Genomic DNA, 23,576 nt, shown 5'->3' on the forward strand with positions numbered 1-23,576 from the left:
TCTCTTACTTGTATAGACTAGCATCTACACTGTAAGTTTTCCTACTGTAACACTGTGACTCTGTTCCACTCTCTTTACACTTCTCCTCAGAGGATTGCTCCATCCTTTCATGGAGTAATGACAGCATTTTTGGAGACTGTGATAAAGACCTGACAGGTATAAATATCTGATTGACATAGTTTTCAGTCCCAGTCATTTTGACATGGAATAAAGAAAGCAACCTGGGAGTAGGAGGGAGAGGGGGAATGAAGGGGTAAAGGGCACTGACAACAAAAGCAGCATTTAGTATAAAAGTTTAGGTATATATATGTGTGTGTTAGTTAGATGAGTTCAAAACACTTCAAAACTCTATAACTACTGTCAACATGCACACGGATGAATCTTCCCAAAACATTTGCTTAGATCTTGTCACTTCTCTGTTAAAAATCCTTTAAAGGGCATATCCTGGTGGATAATATCAAAATTGCATAGCTTAGTAACTAAAGTTGGTCAAAATATGCATATGCATTTACTTACCTGATTCCCATTTTGTCAAAAAAAAATTCCATTTACAACAAGACTAATAAGTCCCCTAATAAGCCATAAACACTTCCACCTCCTTGCTTCTGATCATGCTGTTTTTCTGGTACAAAATTCTCTCTTTTCTCCTCTCTAAGTCATGAGACCAGCTTAAGTCCCATTTCCTCCTTAAATCTTTTCCAAACCTCTCCAGCTTATACTGGAATAGTATCACTGCTTGACATCAATTTTGACACTGAATCATTATTTATATATAAGTATATGAACGTTTGTTGAATGAATGAATTGTTAAGATTCATATAATCTGAATGGGGGGGGTGTCTAAGAATCCTACTCAGGTTGTGGTTGGAGTTGGGCTCACTGCTACTTTTAGTTTATCATTTGGCACAAAGGTCAAATGAAAATGAGTCATCTCCCAGCATACTAATTCAACAGAAAACTTCCACTGTGCATTTTACACAGTGAGCCTAATAATGTAAGAGGATTAAATTTAAGGTTCTGTTATACTGAGATCATTTATTTTCTTAAAGGCTGAATGCACCATCTTGATGGTATTAAGCTCTGTGGGTTTTAATATGAGGCTGGCCAGTTCTTTGTCAGGGATGCAATGGAGAACAGTTTGCACTAGATGTCTTCTGAGATACTTTCCATCTCTAAGATTCTGGGAGAGTTAGTATTGGCACAGAACAAAGAGCTTTAGAAATGGTGCCAAAAGACATTTAGGTTCAAATGCAAGAATTCTCAACTGTGTGACTATTAACAACTCTATGACTCTCAGTTTTCTCATCTATCAGATGAGGACAATAATACTTGTACCAAACTCACAGGATATTTGTGAGAATAGATGAGGCAAAAATACTTCATAAGTCTTAAAACTCCGTATAAATACTACCTGTTGTTATTAAGAAGGAAAGAATACAGATTCGTTAACTTAAGTTTTGTAAGATATGTCAAGGCTCTTATCCATAAGGGATAAGACTAGATCTTCTGAAAAGTGAGTAGCTTTCTCTCTTAGGTGAAACAATGTTGATGTTGACAAAGATTTGTCAAGTCTAATAATGAATATATACTTATAGTGATTCATATGGGAGCAAATGCTATCACCAAGAGAGACCCAGAAAGGGCATGAAAAAGGAGATTTTTGAAGTCCTGAACAGAAGACAGTTTTTTGGGCAGCTTTTTTTTTCCTACTAGCCCTGCTACTGATTAAAGTTATAAGACTCAGAAGAGAAAAGGTAGCTATGAACATTGAATAGTTTCTTGAAAAGATATGGGCAGAATTAAAAAAAAGATAGTGAAATATTTTTTCCAGTCTCTTTAAACCTAAACTTTAAAAAAAGGTAATTATGTACCAGATGCATACAAGCTGATTCCACAAGAAAGTAAGCATGAATTAGTACTACAGAACTTAACTACTTAGAGCTCTAACTCAGCATTCCCCTCCCCAAATCAAGCTCTTATATCAATGAGCATAAATAAACAAACTCACTCTAAAAAATGTTTAGGGATCCACTATCAAGATGGCTCGGCCCAAACACATCCCATCCCACCATTTAAAAAAAAAGCTAGTAGACACAGAGACACAGATTCTGCCCAACCACATGAAGGAAATAAGGAGAGAGGATGAAAGCAACTAACTGGCTGAGTTTTCAGAAACATGCTGGTTTTCAGAGCCAGTGGCTAGAAGCTAGATGGGAGCAGAGCCTGGAACCCAAAGGAAAGGGTAGAGTAGGAAATCAGTTGGGAGCTACTCTTCTCCTGTTGGATGTTATTAAGAGCAGAGACCTGATCCTGTTAACTGTCACTTCTCTTAAAGCAAGAACTGTGAGGCCATCCAACGGCCCATGCTTGAGGCACTGCACAATCAAGGGAGGAGGTAGGTTAAAGAGAGAAGGAACAGAAATACAAAAGAACAGCTCAGACCACAAGAGCAGGAGACAAGAATTCGAATAAAAGCCTCCCTCACAGGCAGATAAACCAACAGAGAGGATCCTAAAAACAAAATGAAGAATAAGAAGTAAAATAAAAATATTTTAAACAAATTTTATAATATGAAGAGAAGTGAAACAATATTGCCTGGTAAAGGACAGAATCCTGTGGATTCCTCAGGAATCATGGAACAAAAAATTCCAGAATGGTTCAAAAGAGAAATAAATGTTACAAAACAAGTAATTAGGAGAGAAGGTCAGTTATGGGAGCTGTAAATGCAAAATTTAAGATGCATTTAGTACAGCAGGAAAAATTGAATACATGATAGAGGAATCTATCCAATGTGGAAGCCATGTGAGAGAGAATAACATTTAAAAGACAAATTTTCAGAAGTGTAAGAAAATCTGGTAGAAGATCAGCAAAAGATAACTCTAAATATATTTTAATTTTATATAAGCCAAAGAGACTGACATTGAAGACAAGGTGTTCAGGAAAAAAAGAAATAAGGATCACAGGTTTCCTAGAAAAACATGACAAATCGGGGCAGCTAGGTGGTGCAGTGGATAGATCACCGGCCCTGGAGTCAGGAAGGAAGAGCTGAGTTCAAATCCAACCTCAGACACATAACACTTATTAGCTGTAAGGGGCAGCTAGGTGGCATTGTGGAGAGAGCACTGGCCCTGAAGTCAGGAGGACCTGAGTTCAAATCTGGCCTTGAACCAAACACTTGACACTTACTAGTTGTGTGCCCCTGGGCAAGTCATTTAACCCCAACTGCCTCACAAAAACAAACAAACAAACAAACATTATGACTCAAAAAATCTAAATACCACAATGAAGGAAATGAAAGAAAATTGTCTACAACTTTAAAATATAGACAACCAAGAATAAAATGAGAGAATCCATAGATCACCACAATAAAAATATCAAGCATATCAAACTTTGAGACATGTAGTGGTGACACTTAAGAATTTCAATGACACATAACTAAATTTTTAAGTGACAAGAAAGAACTTCACATTTGAAGGAAAGGCAATTCATATAATACACAATTATTCCAAATTGAAGAGAAATCAGAAGAAGGACTAGAACAGTGTACAGGCAATAGGGTATAGAAATCTATCCTGACCTACAGGAAAATAGAAGGGGAAGGGGATAAGGGGGGGGCAGTGATAGAAGGGGAAGGGTATTCAGAATGCATGCTGTCTTAGGGTGGGGAGAGGGGCGAGATGGGGAGAAAATTTGGAACTCAAAATCTTATGGAAATGAATGTTGAAAACTACAAATAATTAATTAATAAAAAACAAAAAAAGAAGAGCTGTGGACACATAACACTTAGGGTATAACTGTGAACTGGGCCAATCATTCTGGAAAGCAATTTGGAATTAAAGGGACAAAAAATGTCCATGTTCTTTGGCCCACATATCCTACTGCTAGGCATCTACTCCTAAGGAAGTCAAAGATAGGAAGTTCCTAAAAGTACCAAATTTATTTATAGCAATGATTTTCATAGAAGTTAAAATAAACGAAAATGAAGTAAGATGCCCAGCATTCTGCCCAGCATTCTGGAATTGGTAAACAAATTGTGGTACATGAATGTGAAGGGATGTTATTTTCTGTAACAATCAATGAATATGAAAATAGATAGCGAAACATGGGAAGACTTGTAGGAACCATCTCAAAGTGAAGTAAGCAGAACAAAAAAACCAACATATACAATTTGTACAACAATGTAAATAAAGAATGAAAAAAAACCCACCCCTAAATGTTGTATAATTGTATTGCCAAATTTGATCAGAAAGAGATCAAAAACTGCCCCTCTTTCCTTTTTTGCACACGTTGTGGGAGAGGGGTAATCAATATGGTATGTTGCAATCAATAAGAAATTTTTAAGGAGCCAAGATGGCAAAGTAGAGAAACAACCTAGCTGAACTCTCCCCACGTCCCCTTCCAAACAACTTTAAAATAATGCATCAAATGGAATTTTGGAGTGACATAGCCAACAAAAAGTCATGGTGAGACATTTTCACAGCACAAAACAATTTAGGAGGTCAGTAGGAGAGGTCTGTGACACTATGGTGGGGGCTGGCCTGGTGCACAAGCAGCATCAGCACCACTGGTAAGTGTTGGAGGTAGCTACAACAGCAGCAGCAGCAGCAGCAGCTTTGGGGTCACTCCATGCAGAGATGGTAAGGGAATTGGGCAACTGGTGAGAAAGTGATTACAGAGGACCATTTGCTGGCACTGAGTATAAGGCCTACACAGTTCTAACTCACAGTTTCATTGGAGAGAGGAGCATTTGTGTCCTGTCCCAAGGGAGCATGGACCTTGGTTGCAGCTGCAGAGCAGAGAGGAGACTAGAGCTTGCAGCTTCAAGGGAACATGAGATCTTCCTGGGTAAAGATCAGAGCAGAGACCAAGACTGCAGCTTGGGACAGTGCCTTCCTTTCCCCCTCCTCACCGCCAGATGTATAAAGCCTAGCTTTAACAAAAAGGTAAAAGCCAAGAAACAGGCTGGAAAAATGAGCAAAAAAAAAAAAGTAGAACCTGATCATAAAAAGCTACTATGGTTACAGGGAAGATCAAGATACAAATTTAGAAGAAAATTACAATGGCAAAACAACTACAAGCAAAGCCTCAGGAAAAAAAAATGCAAATTAGACTCAAGTCCAACAAGAATTCCTGGAAGGGTTAAAAAAAGCCATAAGAGTAGAAGAAGAAAAATTGTAAAAAGAAATGAGAGTAATGCAAGAAAATTATGAAGAGAATTAACAGCTTGGTAAAGAAGCACAAAAAATACTGAACAAAATTACATTTTATAAAACAGAATTTGCCAAATGGTAAAAGAGGCACACAAGCCACTGAAAAAAGAGTTAGCTAAATAGAAAAATAGGTACAAAAGCTCACTGAAGAAAATAATTCTTTAAAAATTAGAATTGGGTAAATGGAAGCTAATGATTCCATGAAACTTCAAGAAACAATAAAATAAAGTCAAAAGAATGAAAAGAAAATGTGAATTACCTCATCAGAAAAACTGACCTAGAAAACATATTGAGGAGAGATAATTTAAGAATTAGTGGACTACCTGAAAGCCATTTAAAAAAAAAAAAAGCCTAGATGTCTTATTTTTAGAAATCATCTAGGAAAATGGACTTAATATACTAGAACCAGAGGGTAAAATAGAAACTGAAAAAAATCCACCCATCACCTGCTGAAAGAAATCCCAAAATGAAAACTCTCAGGAACATTAGAGCCAAATTCCACAACTCCCAGATCAAGGAGAAAATATTGCAAGCAGCCAGAAAGAAGCCATTCAATATCATGGAATCAGAGTCAGCGTCACACAACATTTAGTAGCTTCCATGTTAAAGGAGCAGAAGGCAAAATCTACCCAGCAAAACTGACTGTAATCTTTCAGGAGAAAAAAATGGATATTCATTGAAATAGAGGATTTTCAAGCATTCCTGATGAAAAAATTAGAGCTGAACAGAAAATCTAACATTCAAACTTAAGACTCAAAACAAGCATAAAAAAGTAAACATAAAAGAGAAATCATACGGGACTTAATATGGTTAAATTGGGAAGATGATACATGTAACTGAAGAACTTTATCATTATTAGGGTAGTTAGAAAGCCTACATAGAAAGAGGTACAGAGGGTTAAAAAAATATGAAAGGACAAGAAAGTGCAATGCATTGGGGAAAGAGGGAAGGGACAGGAAGAATGGGGGAAATTATCTCACAAAAAAGGCACACAAGGAAGAGCTTTTACAGTGGAGTGGAAAATGGGAGAGGTGTTTGTGGGCAATGCTTGAATATCACTCATCTGAACTAGTTCTCAAAGGGAAGAAATATATATGTGTGTGGGTGTTTATGCAGTCTCAATGGCTGGGGGAGGGGCTGGAGAGAGAATCTAGAATTCAATTTTTAAAAAAGAATATTAAAAACAAATAATAAATTTGCTGGGGGGAAAAAAATCTTTTAAAAACCTATGAGGCAAGCACTATACTAACACTGGAAATACAAAGGCTAGAGTGAACCTGCCCCTGCCCTTGAAGAGTTAATCATCCTCCTCCTCGTACTCCTGGGAACAGGCTCCATAGGTATTTAAATGGCAAACAGAGGAATTTATACTCAGTTTTAGAGGTGATACTGAATGGCATTTTAGGAAAATCACTTTGATAGCTCAGGATGGATGGAAGAAAGAAGACTAATTAGGATATTACTTAAATAGTTCATGTGGGAAGTGATGAGGGTGTGAACTACAATAGTGGTTAAGTGAGAGGACAGAAAAAATCCAATGCGTAAAACGTTGTAGAAATAGAATTGACAAGATTTGGCAACTGAGTGGACACGTATAGTTAAAAAGGGGAGTCAAAAAGGACTCTAATGATGTAAGCCTTGGTAACTAGAAGGACGGTGGTAGCCTCAACAGAAAAAGAGAAGTTAGGAAGAGGGCTGGCTTCATGGGGAAAGACATTTAATTCAGTTTTGGACATGTTTTGTTGAAGGCACCTATAGAACATTCAGATGACAGATTAAGGGTGGCTATACAGATATTGCAGTCAATCTGTATACAAATGATAATGGAATTCACTTGAGCTGATGAAGTCACCAAAAAAGAGAGAATATACAGAAAGAAAAGAACCCAGGACATAGTCATAGAGTACATCCACAGTTAGGGGGTAGTATATGGTTGATGATCTAGCAAAAGAGAAGGAGAACTGAGTGGAGACAGTAGCATGAAAATGCAAAGACGAAAAAGTAACCAGGAAGAAAAAGTGGTGGAGTTTCAAGAAGGATGAGGATCGAGCAAAGGCTCTTAGATTTGGCAATTAAGAGATCTTTGGTAACTGTAAAGAGCAGTGAATGATGAGGTCAGAAGCCAAATTTCAAAGACATGAGGAATGAACAGATAGGAAGTGAAGGCAATGAGAAAAGACAGCTTCTGAAATAGAGAAACAGAGAGACAAGACAGACAGAGATTCCCCAGAAAAGGAAGCTAAGTCAGGGGAAGTAATCTGGATAAGAAAGGGTTGGCCTTGGCGTGGACAATTACTACCTCTTAAACTGAAAGACTTAACTAAAGATAGGGAATGATGTCAAGGGACTTTGGATTGTAAATAAGGAAAAGAGCTTTGATAAGCAAGAGTGAAAACAGGACTTTTGTGTTAGGAACACAGTTCAAGTATTTCCTCCCAAGAAACCTCCAGAAACTACTTCTGCTACAGATTCTTCTGCAGATAATCACACATTCGAATAATTACCTTCTTGAATATAATAATAAATTTCAGCAGTTTCTTTATTAAAGAAGGCTAAGGCAGCTAGGTGGCATATAGGATAGAGTGCTGGATCTAGAGTCAGGAAGGCCTGAGTTCAAATCCAGCCTCAGATACTTCTTAGCTGTTTGCAGATACTTCTTAAACCCTTTTCAAGTCATTTAACTATTGTGTGTTTCAGTTTCCTGAAATGTAAAGTGGGATCACAATAGCAATTACCTCACAGAGTTGTTATGAGGATTACATGAGATAATATGTGTAAAGTGCTCTAGTGACTGGCACATAGTTGGTGCTTGATAAATGCTTATTTCCCTTAAAGGAACAAGGATGATGATTTTAGGAAAATAGTCTCACAATACAAAATGAATGGGATTCATTAAAAAACATGTAGGGTGTGTAAACAAACCTATCACATGAATTGTTTACACATTCTATTTTTTTGTACAAAATGAAAAAAAATGGGCTAAAAATCTGGCATTTATTTTCACTGCTCAGAATACAGTAAATGTGCACACACAGGATCAATAGAGCACAGAAATTTGATTTAGAAATAGAAGGGACCTCAGAGGAAATCCAGTTCAATCTTTTTTCTCCCAAGCTCCACACTTACCCTTCCTCATTTTACAGATGAGTAAACTGGGGTCCAGAAATATTGAGCAATTTAGTTAAGATCACATATACGGCAAATGACAAGAGATAGGATTTGAATTGAGGTCTCTTAACAATAAATCCATTGCTCTTTCCACTGTACCTACCACTCTGCTTGTTTTCTATTTATGAATGTGTGAGAGTGTATGTGTTTTAATCTTTAGTACCAGTAACTCTGCAGCAAGTAACTAACATTAATTACTAAAAGTCTTTTAGAATGTTTTAAGGGGAAGAGGAAAAGTACCAGGTATGTGATTTCCAACAATACAGGTCATCAACTGCTCTGGAACTCAAGGTCTTCAAAGAGTTGCCTGGAGGGCACTGAAAGAGTGACAGTAAGTGATTTGCCCAGGGTCACATGACTGATATAGAGCTTGAACCCAGGAAAGCTCCAGGGCTACCTGTTCTTTGCTGTCTCCCAATTTATAATTGCTGACTTTAAACATTCTTTTTTTTTTTGCACAATCCTTAATTAATTTTTTAAAAGAAAAAAATTAGCTAAATGAGGGCTTCACAATCTTCTTTGTTCAAACTTAAAGAAAATGTTGTTTCTTAATCTTCAATCTATAGTTCTGCCCATTGAATCATATGTTGAATATAAGAAGAGAGGTATACAAACACCTTTAAGCTGAAAATGTCTAAGAAACAGGGTTATTAAAGAGTGTCTTTCAATTTCTGGTATTTTCAGAGTCAAAACTGTTGTTCTAGAAGCCTGAATGACAGTAAGGAAACAACTACAGTTTCCTATCCACAGGGGGCCTATTAAAAAAGGAAAAATGCAGTATATTCATGATAAGCAATTTTCTAGATGCTATCATAACTCCGTTCCCCACAAAGCAAATCTGATAAACTCACTACAGTGTTAGAAAATAAAAGATTATAAAGTAAATAACTTAAAAATGCAAAGCCAACATAAAAAAATCAATTCGAGGTACTGTAAAGTCAGAATCCAGATATGTATGTGTATGTGTGTGTGTGTGTGTGTGTGTGTGTGTGTGTGTGTGTGTGTGTTTTAAATCTTGCAGCCACTGACCACAGCAGCTCAACACACAAAGTTTAAGAGAAATGCTTTTAAAAGTGTTACATCTGATTTTCATAGATAGGCACAGAACAAAGGGCATGCAAATTCTTTCAAATAGTCATCCTCCAGTTTTGTTCTGAAATGTCTTCATATCTGAGGTATCTCATACTTGTGACTAACAATTTCACTAAGCTATTCAATAAATCTCAAGATTAAAGTCAAATATGCAACAATAACAACAACAGAAACCCTACATAAATATAAACTTGAATATGTCTTACTTTGATAGGGAATGTCCTTAAAGCACTTAGCTTAAATGAGGGGTAATTCTAAAGGGAAATAACCTGCTTCTAAGGGGAGAAACCCTCACACCTCATCCTTTTAAATTATATTCTATGAAAGCTCTGATAGTCAAGATCTTCATAAACTTTTCCTACTAGAAAGTTATTATTCATGTCTTCTCTTCCTCATCCTGCCTGTTAAATGTACTCATTCTTTAAGGTTCTGTCTTTGGTACTCTTTTCTGTCTACAATCTTTATCTTGATTATCTTCTTTCCTCTGGTAGATTACACTACCACCTTTATGTGGATGATTTCCCAAATCTTTAGCTGCAGCCTAGACTTCCTTTCCCAAGCTCCAGACTCACACTTCCAAAAGTCCTGTTGAAGAGCTCTACTTGAAAGAACAACCAGGACCAAAACTCCACATATTTAACTTGAACTCACAACTGTCACTGCTGTCCATCTCCTTTATTGCTCCAATCAGTTCTTCCCCTTAGCTTCTCTATTTATAGTAATACTATCAACCAGTCATACAGGCTTGAAACCTGAATCATCTTTTACTTCATCCTTAATTTCACATGTACATATCCGGTTACCAAACAGATTCTACCTCCACAATGTCTCTTAGTTGTGCTCTTTTACTGCCACTGACCCAGCTCAAGTCTTCAACGCTGCTCATTGGACTACTGGACAACAGCTTCTCCAAATTATCAGTGTCAGAAAATGTAACAAGATAGACATCTTGAAAGGCCTATAGTTACTTAGTACTATTCACGAAGACAAATGTTATCCTTTTGCTTAAATAATTACCTGCATAATTAGGACAGATTTCAGTAGTTTAAATGAAAATACATTATTTTTCAATTAAACACTTTAGAAGTACAAAGAAATTAATTATATGAACTGTTTTTAGAAAATAATTACACGCGAAGTACCTTGCTTAAGTTGTTTTTCCATTTGCTTGAATAGACCAGTACATCTGATTTGGAACGAGAAGTTATTGCTTGACTATATAGGGATTTTTCAAACTTCTGTTTTGAATTAAGGAGAGAAAGTGCAATTTTTGTAGGCAAACCAAGTGGATTTGGATTACTGGAACTAGTATTCCACACTGAATATGCTGAAGTTTTTTGGTCATTTTGAGGCAAATGTAATGGTTTCCGTTTCACAAGGTAACACCATGTAAAACTTGTTGTAGTCTTTAAGCTTGGAAAGGATAGCTGCTGAACATCTCCTGAATGAAACGTAGAAGAAGTTAGCTCCTGGATGCTCATTTTGTTACACTTGTTCTTAACCACTGGGGAATTCCTTTCTTGGTTACTGTCTGCACTCTTCAAAGGAGAAATTTGAATATTTTCTGAAGATACAGGTGGTTTTCTAGCTTCAAGATTTAGAGATATAGAAGACTTAATGTTTCCTAATTCTGGCAATTCTTTTATATGTTCTACAATTTCAGATTTCAAATTTCCTGAAGAGGTACTGGCTGGTAAACCATCTTTCAAACTGCCAGGGCCACTGCTATTTCCAAGTTGTGGAATAATTTCCTGATCCAATAAAACACCTTCAAGGGGCTCTGTAGTACAAACCTGTCTCACCAAAACAGGTTTTTTGTGTTTATTAGAGTCACTAATTGTCACATTCAACAGTTGTAACGGTCTGACATCTGTTACACAAACAGCACCATTTTCATCTTTAGCTCGCTTCTGTTGTTTTTCCATGGCAATATCTAAACTATTGGCTGGGGAAAGCATTCTTTTACTTGATGCTGATGCTTCTGGGTGAGGAAAAAGACCACTGACAAGGATTTTCTGAATCGAGGATTCTGACAGTGATGAATTTTGGCCTATCTCAGAAAATACATTTTCATTAACAAGCTGTTTTTGTGAGTTTGGCAAAGCATTCTGGGGATCCTGGTGAGATTTTGGCATCTGAATTGCACTTTCTGATGTTGGCACTGTGACCATATTTGTCTTGCAAACTGGCTGATTTGATTGATCCTGGGTCACTAAAATTTGTGGAAGGGATGTAACAGTAGCAAGATTATAAGGTGGTACATTACTGTGAATATGAACAGGAACCACAAAAGGTGATGTCTTTTGTATTTGAGTACACAAATGTCCAGGTTTTAGAGGTGGCAAAGGGCAAGAAGTAGATGTACCAGGTATTTTTAATGAAGTCACACTTTGGTCCACATTAACTAGATTTGGATGAACTTGGTTTGACAAGGCATTTATGGAATTTGAACATGACTGACTTGAATGCAGAGTTTTAAAGTGAAGTTGATACTTTGGAGCAAAGCAATCCTCACTTTCAGAAGACAAATGTGTGGTGGAGACAGTGTCTGATTTTTTACCTTGTGTTGTCACTTCAAAAGAAGTTTCCACATTTGGGTATTCAGCGGTAAGATAAATTTGATCTGTTAAGTTGATACCTAAAAGATGCTGGGGGGTTATAGAAACAGATTTTGAGATTACTGGGTCCAAGTCCTTAACCTGAATCTGGGAAAGCAAAGAGTTTGAAGGAAACTCATTTAAAGATTTACTAGAGATCTGAGATCTATGAAATGTCACTGTGGTTACATCTGATACAAGAGTATTCAGGAAAGATGATGGCACTACAGGAGGCAGATGACTCTCTGGAGCTATGTTTAGAGATATCTGACGTACAAGAGGTCCCCTCCTTCTTTCTAAAAGAGGCACATGTCCTGTAATTCCAATGCCAGCAGGAGACTTCAGAGTCTGTACCTCCACAAGTGGAATAGATTTGGATGGAGATGTGTTTCCACAGTCAAAAGATTTACTTCTAAAGTCAGAGACCTCCATAGATGGCTCTGTGCAATTAATTTGTTCTGAAGCAGCTCGTCTCATTTCCCTGTAAGGAGTTCCTGGAACACTCAATGTTTGTGAGCCAGCTGGAATCATGAGGAGCTCTGGTTTATTTATACTTTCAATTCTGGAGGTATTGTCAATTTTAGAAACTTCATCTATATCTAAAGAAGCTGAGAAACTTGAAGTATGTGATAAACTGCTCTCCCTACTTAGGCTCCTAGAAAGTGTAGAATCAAAGCTGGATTCAGCAGAGGAGTGTTCCATCTCAGCTAGACGGATCCTTTTCTTTTTGGGTGGCAGTTTCTCTGTTGGCAATTTTGCTAAAGTTTCACTCCGTTGAGGCCAATTAAATTTTTCTGCTTTTTCTTGATCATTATTTTGGGTTTCATGGTCACGATCTGGTTCTTCTGTGACCAATATTTCAGGGACTTGTATATTATGTTGGCGAACTAGTCTTGACTGTATCAGCAGATTTCTTTCATTTGAAACCACTCTAGGATTTTCTTGAAATTCTGCTCTAGGCGAATCTGACAACACAAGTTGGGGATGGTAAACAGCACTCCCAGGAATACATCCATCCCCTTGAATAATTCTAATTGTTTTCAAAGGCCCATGCTTCACAGATCTACTATGCTCTTGAAAAGAAACTGGGGAACTTCTTTCAAAAGGTTCAGATTTTTCAAAGGAAGTAGGTCTGCTTAGTGAATTGGTATGCTGTATTACTGAAATTCCAGTCCCTTGTCTTTTCAGCTCTATCTTTTCCTGGGTAACTGAATTTATTTGCTTTTCCACAATGGGAGAGAGTTTAGGTTCGATAATCTGTTCTGCACTCCTAGTAACAAGCTGAATTTGAGATTTTTGCAATGTTATACATCCAGATTGTTGTCCGCTTATGTTAACATTATGTTTAGACAAACTAGTACTTCCTGACATATTCTGACACTGAATACCTTCTAAACTTTTTGAAGCAATTCCACTTTCATTTTGCTGAAGCTCATCATCATCTCCAACACTTTTCATTTTCCTTCTTTTTCTTATCTGGGGTGTCTGTTCCCAGACTCCAGATGGACCAGCCATTCTATAGTGCAGGATTGGAGGTTGTGTACTACTAGACACTGGACTGTGTTCAGCTTCTCGTATAGCTACCTTTGTTTTTGGTCCATGTAACTCTGAACAGTAAAATTTCTTGTGATTTTCAAAATTTTCCAGTTTCCTATACCTGTTTCGACAGGTTTCACACTCAAACATTGTTCCTCGGCCTTGATAGGATTTCTTTTTTTCCAAATTTGATCCTGGTGCAAATGACTTACTTCTTGGCAATAAAGTTTCATTAGAAACATTACATCCAGGATAGCCTTCATCTGAAGACTGTGTTGTTCCAAGAACATGATTTTCATTTGAAGAAGAATCTTCTATTGCTGTCTGTCTCACAAGAGTACGAGGATGTCCACTTTGTTGTACTGCAGAATTAGGTCCTGATACAAAGACATCATCATAAAAAGAGCCAATTTTGTCATCAAACGATTGACTTCCTCTTAGTGGATGTGGAGGTGGTATTATATTTGCAGGTACAGCTGAATAACCTGTAGTAGGCATAGAATTACTTCTGGTTATAGGTAAACAGTCAAGGGAAGGTACAGACAAAAGAAAAACTTGTTTAGATTTCTCAGTAGGTGTGAAAGGGGACTTTGGTATATCAGAACTTGAGCTAGTTCTCCTTCCCATGGGTTTTAGGTCAAACTGGAAAGAATCTTTAAATATATATGATTTTGGTGAATCTATACTGCCTCTTCGAGAGAGAGAGGTTCTTCTTGGTTTCACACTATCTAGCTGCTTATCATCTACCAAGGCTTCATTGTCAGATATTAACTTTGATATGCGTTCTTCCAGTGTTTTTGTTGCCATTGGTGGACGCATTTGACCAGATAAAATCAATGCTTTTTCACCAGAGGCTGTTTGTGTAGCAGAAGGTGGTGCTGTGCTGACAGGAACCACATAGGGTCCATTGTTTTTATTGGGATCTTTTTCAGTGGTGGGTAACACTCTTGCAAAGGGAGGAGGTGGACTCATTGTCTGATCAGTACTTTCAGAACGTGAAAAGTAACCTGAATCCGTGCTTCCTAAACTTCGAGGACTCAGCAAATGCTTCCCTTGTTGCTCCTGGGGACAATCAGTGGCCTGTTGCCTTTGTAGCTGTGCATGGATTGGTCCTACATGAGATTCTCGTCTTTCTTCTGACTGTGAAACATCCCCTTTCTGAGGGGGCTTATTATCAGTCTCCAAGGAAGACACATTATCTACATTTGGCTTTGTGTTTGTAACTTGAATGTCCCTTGGTTTTTGTGTATTAGGAAGTTCAAGAGTGGAATCTATAACTTTTGGACTACCAACTCTTAAGGGGGAAATGTTCACCGGGTGAACTACTACTTTAGGTAGTGATGCTCTTCCTTGTGATTCTGAAGAATTTTCCTGTAGTGAAAAGTCACCTAATACATGATCTGGATTGCTTGGAATAGAACTTGATTTATGTAAAGTTTCAGAATTTGATATAATTTTCATTATTTGTGTAGACTCCAGTTCTATGGAACCTTGGTCATCTTGTCTTTCATCAGCAGTACCTTCATCATCACTTTCACCACTTTCTTCAACATCCGAATGAATATTCAGTGCTTTAGCTGATTCATGTGATAGGAATAAACCACTTGAATCTGGCTGTAAGACAAGTCCCAGTTTGATAGCATGTGCATGAGATTTTTTGTGCTTATATAAATTGCTTTTAGTTTTAAATGAAAATCCACAAGTCACACAAGGATAGGGCCTTTCTCCTGTATGGGAGCGGATATGCTTTAGAAGAACACTAGGTTTTGCACAAGCCCTACTGCAATATTCACAAATGTATTTTCCTTGCTTTTTGGGCTTCTGATCTTTCAAAATTAGATTATACATTTGTTCCACACTGTGATTAACAATGGAAGCAACTTGAGCTGAACTATACACTGGGGCTATAGGTAACTGTGTGGAATTGGTCAGACTTACTGACATCGGTGAAGAAGAATCCACTGGCTGGTTTTGAGGAATAACCTGAGATATATTAGAAGGTGGGGTATGATTTATAGAAGATGTTACTGCTATACTGTATACATGTGGGATTTGGGGGTTATCTTGACTTTGCTGATGTATAAGTGATCTAGTAAATCCTGGACATACTGAAAGCTGCTGATTATGTTGGCTAGATTTAGAAACAAATTGTTCATGGATAGTATGCAAAGGAGAAATTGACTGAACTGGTACTTGCTCACCCTTGCCAGCAACAGACACATGTACAGTTTGTAAGGTACAAGGAGAAACCTGTAAATCAGGAACAAACTCTTGCTGTGACAAAGAGTGACTTGGAGTACTCTGATTGTTTTTAAGTTTAGAAGGAGATCGGGCAGCTTTATTTGGTCTCAGTTTTTCTACCTTTATAGCACAAGAAGGCCCCTTTTGTGATAAGGTACTCAGTTCTGGCTCCATGGCTTTCAATAAGACATCAAATGCAGTGCTTGTATATGAAGATGAAGTAGTACTACAATTAAAAGTGACACATTCACTGTTGTCAGTCTTAGTCATACTTGACATAGAACTAGAGACACACTGTTCATCAGGCAAATTGAAATCTCCTGAATCAGAGCCCGCGGATCTCCACTTGCGTAATTCCAAGGAATGCTGTGTTAAAGACTTCTTTGGGGGCACTGATGTTTCAGCTTTTGAGGCTTTGGTTGTTACTACAGGTGTTTCCCCATTTTGTTTGGTAAATTGTTTCCCATTTTCTACTGGAAGGTGATTCTCTTCCTTTTGGTATTCTGTAGTCCTATGAAACACATTAAAAGATTGTTCTGTGTTTTCCTTAAGCTTTGTTTGAAGAGGATTTCTCAGGGGTGATTTTGGTATTTTTTTCAGATGGTTTTCTGTTACAACCTTTTTCCGTTTCACACCTTTAACCGTATCTGTTGTTCCTTTAACACCAGTCTCTAAAATGTCTGTGGGGGGGAAAACGGAAAAAAAAAAATTTAATTGGAATGACTTTAAAATACCTCCTACAGTAAAAACAAAAATGAAGAACACAATAGAATTATGAAAAAATAAGATAAAATTCAAGTAGAATGCAAATGATACTAGTTCTTAATATTCTTAACAATTCTTAACACTCACAGTACTCTTATGATCTTTGTGAACAGAACTACTGTGCTATAGCAGTAGTGATTTCCACATTCTTTTTGATAGCACCCACTTATCAGTTAAAAAAAATGAACACATATCTTTAATATGAATTTTTTTTTGTTTATGAACTATATGCATTTACCACCAGACTATCCTGTATGTTATAAAATGAAAAAAATTGAAATTTTAAAAGGGATAAAGATAAATATTTGTTTAGTAATTAGGGATGTGAAGTGAGATTTGGGCAGAGCACTGAAGTCAGAGAAATGAAGAAGCAAAAGATGAGAGAGAAAAGCATTCCAAGCATGGGGGAAAGCCAGTGTAAAGGCAAGAGTATAGTAAATGGAGTATATGGGGATTATAATCCCCATTGTATAGTTGAGAAAACAGCCAAAGAGAGGTTAAGTGCTTTGCCCTGGCCAGCACATATCAGAAGCAGAATTTGAACTCATGTCTTCCTGACTTTAAGTTTAGACTTCTATCCAATATTTCATCTATCTGCAGATTTCAATCATTCCTAGGGGTGTAGACAGTTTGAGCATTCAGTCAACAATCACTTATTAAGCATCTATGTGCTGGGTGTTGTGGAATAAATTTAAGTGATTAAGTGAGTCCTAATCCTGAAGCACCCTTCCCTTGTTTCTTCTCTTTTCTATCTACAGACCACATGTTCATACATTCCCACTGTTCCCAGTATCAACAACTGGTATATAGTCGTCTACTCTATTCCAACTCCTTAGTGTTAGTCTCAATGATTTCAATGTTCTAAAGAAACTATAGCCTCACAGACAGCCTCCTCAACTCCAAGGACCTTAACTTCCATTTTAGTCTCCCTAACCAACTCCCAGCAAAACCATATTCCATTATCCCTCAGAATTTCTCTGCCTCTAAAAGTTAACATCTCTCTACCTCCACAATCCTAAATTATTATGTCACCTTCCCAGTCCCTTTATCATAACTTCTAATTGTCTGACTCCTTCTTATTCTCCTACTCCATCACTCAAAGTCTAGCTTCACCTGGCTCCAGATTCAAATTGCCAGTATAGCAACAGCCATTTCAACAATATTTTTACTCACAACCCACACACTTGCTCCCTTAATTTGCTATTGTGCCCATCCTGCAAATCTCTATTACTGAGAAATGCTCATCTGCTTTCTCTATTCCCTTTACAGAACTATCATCACCATAATTGATCTAGTCACATTTAACCAGATCCCCTAAAATAATGATATTTATCTTTACTGGCTGGCCATCTTTTTGTTCAACTCCTAACTGTACTACCCAAGGCAACAGTTCCAAAATCATTTCCCACTCTCCTCAAGTTCCTAACTATATACTAGACACAATCATACTTATTATATGGCTTCACTTATTTCATTGAAAGATTGATACCATCTTACACAAGTTCAATGAAATTCCTCTCCTATCTCTGTCTTTTGATTACATTTTTCCTCCTTCACTCCTATCTCAGAGGAAGTATCTCCCTCTTTCTTTCCAAGGCTAATCCACCTTAGTTTCAAAGTCTGGTCCTTTCCCTTAGGCTCAATTCTATAACTTCCTGGCTCCACCAGAAACCATCTGGTACCACCAAACAATAATTATCCTATTTCTTTCTTGTACCTTCAATTTTCCTCTCTCATCAAACCCCTCATCTCATCTACTTAACAACCCATTTATCTTTCAAGGCTCAGTTCAAATGAAGTCTACATTGTTTCCGGCATACCAAAATGCTCTTTCCTTCTTCAGAAATTTTTTTCCCCTTAGTACTTTGCTAAGTCTCACTTTTTAAAAAATATTATTTTTATTGATCTTTTGTTTTATATTAATTTTTAAATATATCCCTTTCCCCTCACCTATTTAGCAAGTCATGTTATGTAATAGAGATTAAGAGGGAAAACAAAAGCAGTGTAGCAAAACCAACTAACACATTGTGTCTGAAAGGATGTCCAATACTCCAAACTTATATCCCCATGTAACTGTTATGAAGAGAAGAAGGTGTATTTTCTCAAATCTTCTGTGGAATCAAACTTCTTGGTCATTATAATTAACATTACAATGAGCATTGCAATGTTCAGTTTCCTTTTCTCCTCTATTTACATTGTTGTAGTTATTAGGAATACTGGGGTTTGTTTGTTTTTTGGTTCTGCTTACTCTACTCTGCTTCAGTTTGTAAGTGTTAACATTAGAGAAACGCAAATTAAAGCAACTCTGCAGTTTTACCTCAGATCCATACAACTAGCAAGTCAATAAAAAATGAAAATGAAATGTTGGAGGAGCTGTTGAGAAAACAGGCACATTAATACACTATTAGTGGAGCTGTGAATTAGTACAGCCATTCTGAAAAGCAATTTGTAACTATGCCCCTAAACTCACTAAATTGTGCATACCCTTTGCTGCATCGATAATACTACTAGGCCTATATCCCAGAGATCAAACAAAGAGGAAAAGGAACAATACATACAAAAATCTTTATAGCAACTCTTTTCATAGTAGACAAAATTTGGAAACTAAGGGTCTATCCTGCTACTGGGGAATAGCTAAACAAATTATGTTATATGAATAGAAAACAACTCCAAATGAACTTAGAATGTTAATTAATGCGAGGATTTCAAAGACTGAAGTTAAAATGTGCCATGTAGCTCCTATCAGAGACATGATAAACTTAAAATGCATAGAGAGACATATTTTCAGACATGCCTAATGTGGGAATTAGTACTGCTGGACTATACATGTTTATGATGAGGGTTTTTCTTTTCTTTTTCTAATTTTGATTCAACAAATGGGTAGAGGGAATGTCAGATTATTAATATATGTAAAAATAAATAAAATTTAAAAGAAAAATATAGATTTTAATCTCAAAAAAAGTTATAAAGCTTACTAAAACATAATTTTTTTTTCTGAATGATCTCATGAAGCACAGTCATAAGGAGTAGCCAATAGAGTCAAATGCTACATAGAGGTAAAGGAGAACTAGAGTGGAAAAGATGCTAACTGAATATAATGATAAGGTTTAAGGAAGATCAGTTCCAAAATGTTATTTGTGAGGCATTAGAGGTGATGAGCCTGGATATAGAGAGACCAGTTAGAAGACTTCTACAGGAATATGCAATGAATGAGTTCTATTAAATTTTCTGTTTTTCTTTCTTTCACTCAAAACATGGATGCCAGTCATATGAATCAAATTAGTGTCTGAAATATATAACAAAAATCATAGCACTACCAAGATAATGTTTGATTACTACAAAAGATATCTCTAATAAAACATTTGTTTTCAATATTGTGGCTGTATAAATGTATCAATAAAATTCATTACTTTGCTGTTTTTAAATTTATGCTTGTTTTTAAATACACATTCATTTCTGAGTACATCCCTATCATTCCTGCCCCCAGTAAACCTTACTTTGCAAAGACAAAGCAGCTCAGTGACACCAACCAACACAGTGGTCTCATGACAGCATAGGCAGCCTTCAACATTCACATCCCTCCACATGGGTGACAAAGGGGGAAAAGGTATTTTTTCCAAGTTTTCTCTGGGCATGGTAATTCAATTCAGATATTAACCAGAATATGTGAATATGATAATAACAATAAATGGGATAGCACTTACATATCTCATTTGATCCTTACAACTGAAGTAGGTGGTGTTATCTCCATTTCACAGATGAGGAAAGTGAGAGAGACAGAGGTTTACTGACTTGCCCAGGGTCACACAGCTATTATGTGTCTGAGTCAGGTCTTGAGCTCAAGTCTTCCTAATCTCAATTCCAGAGCTCTATGCATTGTACCACCTGGGTGACTTATGAATATGTGCCAAGTATAGGGTAGGAACTTTAAAACATGCTTACTGAATTTGCTTAATGAGTAAAACTACTGTACTGAAATTATTGTACAGAAAGGATTGTACAGAAAAACTCTTATTTAAAGAGTCATTCTTCATTTTTAACAGAGAAATCCAAGGGTTATAAAAAAAATTTATTTTTAGACTGAAGAACATGCTCTTAATACTAGTGTTGTCTCTCTTAATTATTTTTTATTGATCCTGTATATGGCATGTTTGTACATATTTGTTTGCTTTTTGTCTTTCCTATTAAATTGTGAACTCCTTGAGGGCAGGGACTATCGTTTACCTTTTTTTGTATCCCCAGTGCTTAGCAAAGTGCCTGGTGCATAACAGATGCTTAATAAATGTTCACTGTCTGAATGATGCTAAATAACATATCACATAATCTTAATTTACTCATTTGTTAGGTATCTACCAGGAGGTAGGTACATGAACAGAAAGTAGGAGCTCTTTTTAGATAGCTGGCATTTTACTGGAGGGAATACAACATACACAAGAGAGTCCTAACAAGGAAGGGAATCAGGAAAAGTATCACATCATCTGATCTGCACATGTAGGGAAACTTCACTAAAATGTCTGGAATTTCTAAGTATCCAGCATTTCAGCCAACCCAAAAGTAAACAGAGGGAGACCTGTGGCAGTAGGCCCAACAGACACTGAAAAAAAGAGACCAACAGTTGAAAATTAAGTATTACTTGAAGTATCTGATCTATTCACTGACAAAAACAGAAACAAAACAACAACAACAACAAAAAACCAACCCAGAAAGTTTTCTCATTGTCAGCAAGCCCCCAGTCTGCTGGCACCACTACCACAACAGCAGAGCGAAATCAACAGAAAAAAAGGATGGGAAAGAAAAGGCAGGGTGGAGAGCTGTAAAGAAAAAAGAGTGGTCAAAGAATAAAGTGTTGAATAACTGGAAGAGTGGACAACAGAAGTATGAGATGTTTGTAGCAATAAACCAGATAAAAAATGGGGCCACGGACAATGAAGAAACATGAAGAGAAAATGAAAGAAAAGAAACACTAACTAGTACAGCACAGCCTTTTAGGTACCAGAAAAGACAAATGTCTTTAGCAACCAACTCAAAGTCCCCTCTACTTCTCTCCTGAATATGTTGTTTCTACCCTCTGCCCCTCTCTCTTGCTCCATCACCCCTAACCTGGCATCACCCTACTCAGCCTAGAGACAATACAATCAACGATTTCAAAATATGCTCGCCACCCACTTCTGACTACTCCTAATTACTGAACTTTCCTATAGTTTTCCACCCTCAAATGTTGGTTATCCCTTCTATTACTTCTCCACTCCAACAGTACTGCTGAAAAAAGTCAAATCAAACAAAAGAAATGTTGAACTAGATTATCTGCAATATTTAAACTTCATAGAGCCTTCACTGTTTGCTAATGGGCAATCTTTTCATTTATCTTTTGCTGAATTTTTATCACAGAATCTGAAAAATATCAGAATTGAGAAGGATCTCAGTCAGACCTGAGTTTACATGCTATGGGAAAATAGAGAGGTCTGTGGACACTGGGGAGGGGGTCTAGACAGGAATACACTACACACAGAGTACCACTGGGCAGGAAGAGGCTGAGTTCCAGGGCAAGAGGAAGTCTCAGACCCATGCCAGGGCACTGAAACAACAGCTTTATCAGCCACTACCCAGTACTGGGTGCTGAGCTTATCCAAATATCCAGTGAAGACTGAGGAGTGGACCAGAGCCCAGGAGTGGTGTTCTGAGTCAGGGCACAGCTACTTCGGCTATATGCCAAGAAAAGAGCAAGTTCAGAAGCCAGTAACAGCCATGTGGCTCAGACCCAAGAAGCAGAGTAAAGTCTCAGTTCCAGCTTCTAGCTTAGCCTGAAGTCTACAGAGGAATAACTAAAGCAGAAATCCTAAAATAAAAGAGGAGTCTTCCAGTTTATCACTCTGACCCATCTGGCCGATAGTGGATGAGTCCAGTATCAGTCTACTGTGGCTCAGACCCCAGCCTGGTCAGATACTTGCAAAGGTAGAGGATGGGGGAACAATCAGGCTTTACCCTGTATCAAAACACTCTGGGAATATTAGCAGGTCTCCAATTAGAGCTGTACCTGAAAGGCTGGAATGAAACAACATAATACTACCAATAAAGTAACAACAAGATAGGCCAGACCTTCGCTCCAGAAGTGTACAGAGCCCAACTATAAAATCAAGTCCAAAATCAAGAAGAAAAGGAAACCCATCTAAAAAGCTATTATAGTGAAAGGGATGCTCAAGACACAAACACAGAAGAGAATGACTCCAAAACATCTACAAGCAAAGCCTCAAAGGAGGAAAAAAACCACACACACAGCTTGGGCACAAATTCAACTAGAATTCCTAGAAAAGATGAAGCAACACATTAAAAATTAATAATAAAGAATTATAGTAACTTTGTGCTTGACAAATGTAAAGATTTATGTTTTGGGGATAAGAATTCATTAATCGGTAAAAAACTATTGGGAAAATTGGAAAACAGTCTGGCCGAAATTGGGCATAGACCAATATCTTAAACCACGTACAAAGATAAGGTCAAAATGGATACATGATCTAGTTACAAAGGGAGATATCATAATAAAATTAGAAGAACATGGACCATATTACCTATCAGACTAATGAATAGGAGAACAATTTATGAAAATAAGAGATAAAGAGCACTGTGAGATGTAAAATGGATAAATCTCAATTACATCAAATTTAAAAGGTTTTATACACTAAAACCAATGTAACCAAGATGAGAAAGAAGGCAGAAAATTGAGGAAAATTTTTCATAGGCAGTCTCTCCAATAAAGATTTTATTTCTCAAATATATAAAACACTTCATCAAATTTATAAGAACATAAGTCATTCCCCAATTGATAAATATTCAAAGGACATGAACAGGTAGTTTTTCAACAAAGAAATCAAAACTATGTTTAGACATTTAAAAATGTTCTAAATCATTACTGATTAAAGAAATGCAAATTAAAACAGCTTTGAGAAATCATCTTATACCTATCACATTG

The 23,576-nt window shown here is 37.0% G+C and overlaps 1 protein-coding gene across 4 annotated transcripts in view; it reads right to left on the minus strand.

Annotated features, from left to right (window-relative positions):
• Positions 1 to 23,576, minus strand: part of HIVEP1 (HIVEP zinc finger 1) — a 179,561-nt gene that overhangs the window by 38,150 nt on the left and 117,835 nt on the right. For all 4 annotated transcript variants that reach the window (XM_021009853.2, XM_021009854.2, XM_078153601.1 and 1 more), the window contains one exon: positions 10,613 to 16,524. In XM_021009853.2, the coding sequence (XP_020865512.1) occupies positions 10,613 to 16,524 (5,912 nt within the window). The remainder of the gene's footprint in view (positions 1 to 10,612; positions 16,525 to 23,576) is intronic.

Source organism: Phascolarctos cinereus, unplaced genomic scaffold (assembly GCF_003287225.1).
Source record: "Phascolarctos cinereus isolate Bilbo 61053 unplaced genomic scaffold, phaCin_HiC Scaffold_4;HRSCAF=312, whole genome shotgun sequence".
In the NCBI taxonomy this organism is placed as follows: Eukaryota; Metazoa; Chordata; class Mammalia; order Diprotodontia; family Phascolarctidae; genus Phascolarctos; species Phascolarctos cinereus.